Source organism: Limulus polyphemus, unplaced genomic scaffold (assembly GCF_000517525.1).
Source record: "Limulus polyphemus unplaced genomic scaffold, Limulus_polyphemus-2.1.2 Scaffold1509, whole genome shotgun sequence".
NCBI classification, from domain to species: domain Eukaryota; kingdom Metazoa; phylum Arthropoda; class Merostomata; order Xiphosura; family Limulidae; genus Limulus; species Limulus polyphemus.
The window spans coordinates 222875-233171 of record NW_013667119.1 but is presented as its reverse complement, the minus strand read 5'-3'; the positions used below and the strand labels follow the sequence as shown (position 1 = coordinate 233171).

The 10297-nt window shown below is 32.0% G+C and overlaps 1 protein-coding gene across 6 annotated transcripts in view; it reads left to right on the top strand.

Moving 5' to 3' along the window:
• LOC106463885 (gastrula zinc finger protein XlCGF57.1-like) overlaps positions 1-10297 on the top strand; it is a 120018-nt gene that overhangs the window by 36250 nt on the left and 73471 nt on the right. Inside the window, exons 1-3 of one of the 6 annotated variants that reach the window (XM_022391513.1) lie at positions 3351-3513; positions 6843-7001; positions 8802-8908. The exons of 4 other annotated variants lie outside the window; for them this stretch is intronic. In XM_022391513.1, coding sequence (XP_022247221.1) covers positions 6908-7001; positions 8802-8908 — 201 coding nt within the window. In that variant the 5' untranslated portion in view covers positions 3351-3513; positions 6843-6907. Of the gene's footprint in view, positions 1-3347; positions 3514-6842; positions 7002-8801; positions 8909-10297 lie in introns of those variants that run through there. One more of the 6 variants, XM_022391510.1, reaches the window with a different exon arrangement.

Genomic DNA, 10297 nt, shown 5'->3' with positions numbered 1-10297 from the left:
CACCTAATTCGTTATTTTAAACTTGCTAAATATATATATATATATGGTATATCCTCAGGTGGGTCAGCTCTGAGTCTGCAGATTTACAATGCTAAAATCATAGCTTTGATTTCCCTCGGTGGACACAGCAGATAGCCTGATGTGGCTTTGCTATAAAACATACACACAAACATATGTATAGCATAACATGCAATTGTCTAAAGAGAAAAGTTTTATATTTCTCATACACAATTGTAATGTTTTTATAGGGCCAGATTCTTTTGAGTAAGTGTCTGTCACTTGTTGGTGATTAATTTCAACAATAAATGGAGAGCATACAATCGACTTGTTTTAAAATATGTTCAAAATCAGTCAAATGTATGTACAAAAATTCGTTACACTATTAGTTATCACAGTTGCATCCAAAGGTTTAAATAAATTTATCTTTTTCATCAAAGTCTACACAGGTTGGTTCAATTACTTTAGGACACCCTTTGGCAAGACAAATTATTTTTCTCTTCTCTGTTATTACAATACAATCAGTGATAAATTCACTTACTTTACCCCCTGGTTTTCCCAATTGTATTTAGAGCTTCAAATACTTATCTTTCACATCAAAACACCAGACAGACTGGTTCAATCAATTAAGAACCCAATTCACAAGACAAATTATTTTTACTTACTCTGTTATAACAATACAATCTGTGATAATTTCACTTTAAAAATTGCCACTAAACAGTATACACACTTTATGACTAAACTCACAAACACAGTGTATAAACCTATCTCACTCTATATCTTACTAACTTCAACTACATTTTAGATGCATATTTATAAATAGACCGACTGAGGCCTAGAACTATCTTCCGAAATATGGAAAAAAAACTTAGAAGGTTCTAGTAGCAAGACACAATAATACAAAACGCACCAATTCACAACAGTTGAACTACACAACGTATGATTCACACATTTATGCAAACAAACCTGCAATAAACTATTGCTTCTAAAATTAATTAAATTTAACTTTTGCACTATACTTAAACTACCTAAATCATACCACTCGCATTAAACTTAAACAGTCATATATATCTAACCGTAAATAGCTATGTTTCACCACTACTAATGTATAAATTAAAACTAATATTCTTACATTTCTGTAGATATTTTCGCAAATCTTCAGGCATACACTGACAGATCTCTACTAAAACTACTTGCATATAGGTGTTCTTTCTGTTTTTATCTGAAGGTCAGTAACATGGAACTTAAATGATGAAATGATAAATACATGTAAACTTCAAATGGGGGTAGACATTTCAACAGTATTCAATATTTTGACTCATCTCAGTTGACAGTATGACAACTTTGTACTAAGTTCAGAGACTGATAGGATTCAGAGCTTAATAATTTGGCAGAAAAAAAAACATTTCATGAAAATAAGGATTTGAAAAGACAACTACAATACATAATAGATTTATTATTATTATGCTATTTATTATTCTGTATTTGTTAGTAAGAAAAATTCTAACACATATTTACATTTGATATTGAAACTAATTATTTTAACATAAAATGTGCAATTTCTACATAATCAAAATAACTGTAATATTGTGATGCCACAGATATTGAGGAAAGGCTGCTAGTCATGACCATCCACTACTAACTAACACATAGTATGGTTTTAATAACAAATAGTTGGATTGACCGTAACATTATAACATCCCCATGGCTGAAAAGGCGAGCATGTTTGGTGGGAAGGGGATTCGAGCCCACGACCCTCAGATAACGAGTCGAGCAAACTAATCATCTTTCCATGTCAGGCTGAATTCAGATGAAGGAGGTGGGTGGGAACAGGAGCAAGGAAAGGTTAGGACATATGATTTGCTAAAAAAAGGAGGTAGTATGCAAACTGGTAGATTCTACTCTTGACTATAAAGAGTCAGGAAAGCATGAGCCTCAGTCACATGCGGGAACTTGGCATGCTAATTCCAGAATTCAATTTACTGAGTAAAACACTCTGCATGATTCCCGATTTCAGACGAGGGAGGATAAAACAAAAAATTCGGCGGTTGGTATTCCTTCTGTCAAAGTGGATATGGACAGGTCGTAAAGCTCGGAAGAAAAAACAAAAATGAACATAGCTGTGAAACTAATTCCAAAATCGTAGAAGGTTGTGGGAAATGGGTATTATTGATATTAACAAATGGATACTAATATAACAATGAGACTAAGAATGCTATAACAGGATCTTTATGCTCTCAAAGTTTCAACTACAAGTTTTCTCAGGAGAGTGTGACGCCATAGTGCTTTACAAGGATATATATAAAAATGTTCTTGGTTGCTGCCCACAGATTGGCTCATTATCGTCGTCTGTCGACCACCACCCGACCAATCAGCATCCTGCTCTCTTCTCACTAGGTTGCTGATGTTTCTGTCTACTTGTAGTCTCCCACTGTGGTATATATATGTTTTTTTGTTTTTCTAATAAGGTGTAAGTAGCTTCTATAGCTCTCTTTGTTGCCTTTCCATCCTTTTGCTGACAGTTTTAGTTTCCTTCCATTTAGGCATAGATGGATTGACAATGATGCAGATAAAGGGTTCAAACAAGGAGTAGTCGCCTGCTACAAGGCGATGGCAGATTCCCAGAACCCTACCATTCCAAAGAGATATATCATAGTCTTAAAAAGACTGAGTAACGACAGCAACAAGGCCCGTTGTGTAAGATGTGCCGGCGAACATCAGGTCAACGAGTGCCCAAAAGACAGAACCGACACGACATGTAGTAACTGTGGCGGACAACATGCGGCCTGTTACTGCGGATGTCCAAAATGACAGTTTGTCGCGAGAATCAGGGAAAGATGTCTATACGAACACCCGGACCTCCCACACCTTCCACGAGCCAGCATTTCCCACGCCTACCTCAACGCCCTCAGTTCAACACCAGAGCTCCCGACCAACCAGGACCCCAGCCTCCCATCACCTTCGCCTAAGTAGCCAAGAATCCAACTCCATAAACTCAGCAACGACAAGCACCTACAACGAACTGGCAAGTTAGATATGTAAGAGACACGAAAACGAAAAGAGTCAAACGTAAATAAACAAATCATTGAAAAGCAACACGAAATAAAACAGTTATTACATAGAAAATCCCAAACTGAAAGAAAAAAATATGGAAGAACTGAGAATCGAAGAATTAAAACTTGACATTAATAAAACACCAAGAGAACCAGTATATTTATATTAAGTTAATTACCTCTAAAATCAGAGGGGGGCCAGTATCATAAATTAAATCATTTGATTGGGTGTGTTTTTAAATTGAATATTCTTGTACCTTAGATATTGTGCGTGATTGTGTTTCACAGTTAGAAATGCAACATTATACAGCAATAAATCTATTAATTTTTATGCTATAAACAGATGTTTTAAAACTATATAGCTAAAACTTGAACGATTACCTTTTTGTATTGAACGCATGCGCATTACTCTCATGGGGATGCGATTTCGATAGGGCAGAATGTGGTAGCAAAAATGGAAAAGGTAAATACATATTATATAGTTTTTGGAAAATTTTAATTTATATGAAATATTTAAATTTACTAATTGCCAACGAAAGACGAAGCCTATCATTAATTACAAAAGAAATATTAGAATTGGGGTACTTTGAAATTTTATACTGAGGTATTGATACTGAAAGCAAAAATTTTACTGTTTGGTGTTGTACTAGTAGTACTAGGTTTATTCTCCCACACTGGACCGTCTGGACATCGTACACATAGAAGTTATATTAGTTATTACTGTTTTTCTTAGTATGACAAACGTGTTATCTTAAGTTGTAAGTTAGCTTTATGTGTAAAGAAGAATATGTTGATAAATTGAATAGCGTTAGAGTTTCAATTCCTTATCTTTGTTGTATTTGTAGTAATATAATTTAGTATTGACAGTATCTAAAGCTGTTGACTGTAAGAAATAGAACTTCAGCAGAAAACAAAATATTCTTATTTTAATTATTTTTTATGCTAGTATTGTGATAGTTGATGGAATAGGAAGTTTTGTGTTAACCTTGTTAACGTACAAGATGTAAAGAGTTTGAAAATCATGTATTATACCAATACTGGCAATAGGAAATACTAAAGTAATTTATTTCTCAAAATACTTTAAACTAATCTTACCAAAAGATATAAAACTTCATTACTTTTAAAACTTGTGTGATACACAGTACATGTACAATGTTAGTAGTATGAAACAACATACAACTTGTTTTAATCTGTGGGTAGGATACACAGATAGGAACAGAAATTTGCTCACTAAAACTTTTGAGCAGACATAGAACAGTTTTTACCTATATGGAAAATTTTTCAAACAGTTTATTATTTCAGTTAGAAGGAGTAAATATTTTGTTGTTGTTTCTAATTATAATAATGCAAGTATACCTAACTTGTTCACTAAGTTACATCTTATGATCTATATTTAATTTGGTAATAAAGCTTCTTTTCTAAAGAATTGCAATGTTTTTCTCTTTAAATGATAATATTATGCTAGCAACAGACATATTTATGGTAGTAATAATGGACCCTATCTGTTCAGCATAAACATATTAACTTTGTGCTCAATTTGTTGTGCGAAGGAATTAAACATTGAATTTATTTTAACATTTGCAGTTAATAAATTGCTTTTTATATACTTATATATATCCATATTACTTGCATTACATATAGTTTGAATCTTTATTTACTGTTATTTATATTAAAGTAGCTGGAATATCCGTCCAATGGATGGGTGAAATAAAAACTTGTTTGTAACAAAGGATAGGAAATTGTGTTTCTGTTTTTTTTCTTAACATCAAAAGTGCAATAAAAGTATATAAAGGTACCAATACTGAAGAGAAAGCATACTGTTTTCAAGAATTCTATCAGTATGAAATTAGATGGAGAAGGGTCCAACCTCCCTCCATCTTCATGATCTTCCTCAAGGCATCCTGTAACACTGTGTCAGTCCAGAACTTTTGTCTTAAATTTTTCAATCAAATGCTATAAAAATCTTGTATTTTTAGAAAGTCCTTTGTCTGGGGAATCCAAATTGCATATTGGCTTTTCCATTCAGAATCAACTTACCTGTTTTTGTTTAGTCAAAGTTCTTAATACAATGAATATGCCACACAATGGCACAATTATGTTGTAATCACATGATGAATGGCTTTGATAGGCATCTATTTCAACTTTAATTTTTTATTTGCAAATATTTCACAAAAAGAACACTTAATCCATGCATAATTTCCTAAAAAAGAAAATGAACATTACACTAAATACTATTGCTGTGGGCTTTCTGACTTAATTAGGTTTAAAATATGCATGTACAATTCATTTAAAATCATATGTTTATCACATTGTGAACACCAAGTGAGGCAGTAGAGGATATAGAAAGGATTCAGAGGTCTAGACCCCCTTTTTTCTTAAAAATCTGTGGAAATGTAGATAAGGAGAGAGTAAAAGACTAACTCAAAATGAAACCTTTTGACACACTGGCATTATTGATATATACATGTCAAATATGATGCTGTGCCCTCCCATGTTCTAAGGAATAAAGGCACAGGCAGTCTTAAATTTAGAGGTCAAGTTTCTGATGAAATAGGCCAGGTGTACAGGGTTCAGGTAATGGTGAGAAGGTTAGCAGAGGTAAATTAGAAGTTAATTCTCTCTCCCCTCTCCACCATTAAGAAGGGAGAAAAAATAGTGGGTCACCTTGCATGAACTTAGGCTAACTAGCCAAAGAGATCTGTATATACTCTGCCTGTAGAGCTGTGTGTGTACTGGGAACTCAATCTGTCTTGGGACACACTACGTGGACTTGGACATGTGGGATGTTTAACAGCCATATCTTGGTCAGTGGAATCGCTCTCTCTATCTTAGAGTCTGGGAGCAAGATTTGTCTCAGCCATCACCACAATAAGCAGAAGTAAAGTAATGGAAGAAATATTGGAAAGGGAAGGACATCAAATATAATATGATAGACTGCCTTGAACATATAGATGATGATGTTTCTCAAATGTCTGAAAATGTATCTGGCTTGGATGTCGTTTTCCTGTTGGTTATTGTGAGGCTGAATGTTCTTTTTCAGAGTCAAGATGTTCCTAAGAAGCAGCATGGGTGAAGAACGACTTACTAGACTCATCATATTAACCATAAATAATGTGATGAACATTGATTTAGAAGTAGTATGCCAAATGTTTTTTAATAAGCATAAACACAGGCTATTTTCTGGGTGTTTTTTTGTATACATAATGAATTATGTAAATAAGATTCACAAAAACATTGTGTTAAATTCTGTGAAAGGTCTTTATAAATATTAATTTAATTTTCTCCCATCACTAATCGAATGAAATGTGTCTCAATTCATGTGATTTTGTACTCAGATATGTTATAATATCCAATTTATGTTTTGTTTAATATATCATTTGTTTGATATGCTTTGATATTTTTGTTTTATTAATAACACAAAGATCCCTACATTTGTGACAAAACTAAGCTAAAATGGAGACCGGCAGTTTTACAATCTTATGATAAAAATTACAAATTTTGGACATCATCTTTAAGATATTCCTGGATCTGCATCTGCACCGTGGTGTTTGAAATGTGTTTTATTTTAAAACATAACTAAATCTGACATGAAGACTATCTGGTGTCTTGCAAATGGACATGAAAACTACTGCAAATGTTTTGTAGGTTGTGGCTTGTAAAGATTTAAAAAAGATAAAGCTTGTAATTTGATATGACAGCAAGGCAATATGAATTGTGGGATTCATAATTGTTGAAGACTTTGTAACCTTTCTGAAGGATGCAACATCTAATTCTTAATTTGTTTCGTTGTAGTCTAGTTGCAAGTTTTGATAAGAATATAAAGGTGAAGCTTCTGTATAATTGTGGAAGTATTAAAGATGAAGGTTGAACCATTTTCTGATGAGCAGCAGGAAGCTTTGTTGGATATCAAATTGGAGAAAAATGAAGATGGAACTTTTGCAGTAACTAGGAGTAAGCGTTTATATATTTATAATTTAAATGTTTTGTGTTCATCTTTTTAAGTACTGGTAATTTGAAGATGGTCAGCATTACCTCTGAATCACAATTTTCCTTTTGTTGCTATTTCAATATCACATGACCTAAAGTTCTAAATGTGCTTGATGGAATACAGTACTTGTATCAAACTTATACACATGGAATATTAGCTATTTTGAAAGCTTCTCCTTTAATTGAGGCCATATTCCCTATCTGGCTGTGGGAACCCATAGATGCTTAGTTGGCACTCATTGATCCACATATTTTGATTAGACAATGGATTTAGGAGGGTTCTGTTGCGTACACCACTGTTATGTGAAGTAACAATCAGTAACAAATAAGAAACGGTGGAATTAGATTTAAACACAAATACACTAGCTTAGGTAATGCATATAAATTAATAAATAATTATCTGGCTTGTTGTGATGGTCCTTTAAGTAAACTTCAGAAATATTCTGAGAGTGTGTAGAAAGTGCTCGAAATTTTTCCAAATAATTCAGCATGACCCATGTAAGTTATATGCGTGCCATCAACTAATTTTGATGTAGATTTTAGCTTCCAAAAAGTGCATTCTGAGGGTGCTTAGAAAGTCCTTGAAAAGTGCTGGAAATTGATTTTGAGCAATTCAGTATGAATCATGTGAGTTATATGTGTGTGCCACACTTGATATTGATGGTGCACAAAAATATAGTTAAAAAAAGGAAACAAATAATATATTAAGTTTTAAATTTTTTAAGGACAATTAGGGATTGATATACAAGTAAACTTGCTAGCTGTAGTAATATAGAAAGTTTTAATGCCTACAGAATGTATTGAAACAAAAAAGTGAAAACTACAAAACCGAGTTATTTAATATTTAAAACTTTTTATCCCTACTTTGGCTCTGACTAACATAATTACAGTGATTTTTCCAAAGTAGGGATAAAATTTATAAAATTCTAAGTATATGTTTTTGTGGTTTTGAATGTCTTGTTTTAATACTTTTTGTAACAATAAAACTTTCTATATTACTATAGTTATCTAGGTTATGTATATATTAACTCCTACTTGTCTCTATAAAATTAAATTTTTTTAACTGTAATTTTATAAGAATCAGGGAGTTACCATTATAGTAGTAAGAACTTTTCACATTCCAACGTGATATCTCACCAAAAGTGTCTAAATCACTTGCATTACATCAAAGGTTACTTCTTATAAAAATTTGGAAGGTTTTGGGGCAAGACAAATACTTTCATAACATTTTTGTGATTTCGCATAACTTTCAGAAAACTGGTGAACCTCTTCAGAATGTACTTTGTTAGTTATCAGTATTAGGGTAGTTTGCTATGTTATGATGCTGCTATTGATAAAGAATTCAGTATTATGTAATGAAAATTTTAACATACAGGTTAAGTTAAATTAATATGCTGGACCTGGACTACCATGCATATTGTTATTTGTAGTCCCAAATGGTGGCTAAACAGGTAGACAGGGTCAGATACCAAAGTATTTTCCTATAACTGGTACCAGAAAGATCTCATTGGACAAGAATTGTAATTAAGTAAAGAGTACATATATTTCTGGATTTGAAATAAGCACTGTACAAAACTGATCACTATATTTTGAGAACTTTTGCTGAAAGTTGATACTTGTCTATTAGTATATTACGTAAGATATTATAGAAGAGGCATGATTATCTAAATACACTGTATGGATTTTGATTATGATTTTTTGATGCAGAAGTTATATTGAGTGTTATTATAGAGATATCTAGATTGTTTATATTTTTAACTACAGGAAAAGCTGATTACCCTGAAGAAAGATCTCTTTATACCACTTCGATGTTACGTATAACAAAAGAGGAGAAAGAAGATGACTATGGTGGAGGATCAGTGAAAACTGAGGTGATTTGTAGGTTAATCTTTTACAATCTTGTGTTATTAAAGAGAATATGTAACTGTACTTGTGTCTTTCTGGACATGGGTGACTTTTGCCACGTCCCTTTATGTTCATGGATTCTCTTTTGTTACAATATTACACACTTTGCTTACCACACCTTTGGTTCAACTTGTTTCAGATATGTCTGGATGTTTCTAGTTATAGTTGGTTAATTAATGATGTTTTCTAATCAATTAATCAGTGAGCTCATTATGTTTTTACATTTGTTTCATAACTTTCTCAACAGCTGAATTATTCTAACATGATATTAACATCTAACTCTCTCAATATGGGCTCGATCAATTTGACCGACTACATGACCTTTTTGTACTCATTTAAAGTCTTTATAGATTTAATACTTATAACTTTCAATATAGTGTGTATATCTTCACGAAATTTAACAGTCTTTCAATTAATATAACAATTCTTTCATATACAAAATATCATATTTTTTAGTGAAGTATCTTTAATAAAATAAAATAAAGATTTATCCATGAATCTGTTGAGTATTTGTTTTGAATAGTCCATGTTCAAAGTAATTTTCATGTTAAAAATAAAAATACTTTTCCTCATCTCCTTTGTGTAATCCCTGAAACCTCCTAAATGCATTTCAAACTTTTTTTTTTCAGTAAAACTTTATAGTTTATCTGTTATTTTCTATGCTCTATCTCAAAACAGGATAACATAATCACCAAACAAATATCGAACTAAACCTAAATTACCCTTTTTTTTTCTAGAAAGACTAAATAGCTCTAAGTTCATAACAGTATACATTTATTTAAAATTAAATTTTATTGTTTTATTGCCATTTGAACCATGTCTAACTACTATCTGCACCATTATAAGATGTAAATCACTTGTGGAACTTGCAGATCACGTTATGCGATCTCGCGTGCGTGCCTCATGAACCGTTTTAATTATATTATTATTATTATTATTACTTATTTTACCTGATCTAGTCTTAAATAACTTTAAAAGATTTGTATTTTTAGATTTTAGTTACTTTAATAATAACAAATAAAGAATAAATATGAAAAACAGGAAATAAAGTACTTACCCAATCTTCTTTTTTCTTGCTCTTGATTGTCAAGGACAGTTAAGCCTAATTTTTATAGTAATTGTAGTAATGCACTTAATAATTTTTAAAAGAATATAGACTAATAACATGCAAAAAAAAAGACAAATTCCATTTCTTCTCAAATGTTTCTGGCTTTCTAACTATGCGACAAGAGTTGTTATAATTTCATCCAAGCTAGTCATTAACTTTCCCATGGTGTACTATGAGTGAAAGTGACAATATTCTGTTCAGAACAGAATGTTATACAATACGTCATTTGATAAATGAAAACCTTGAC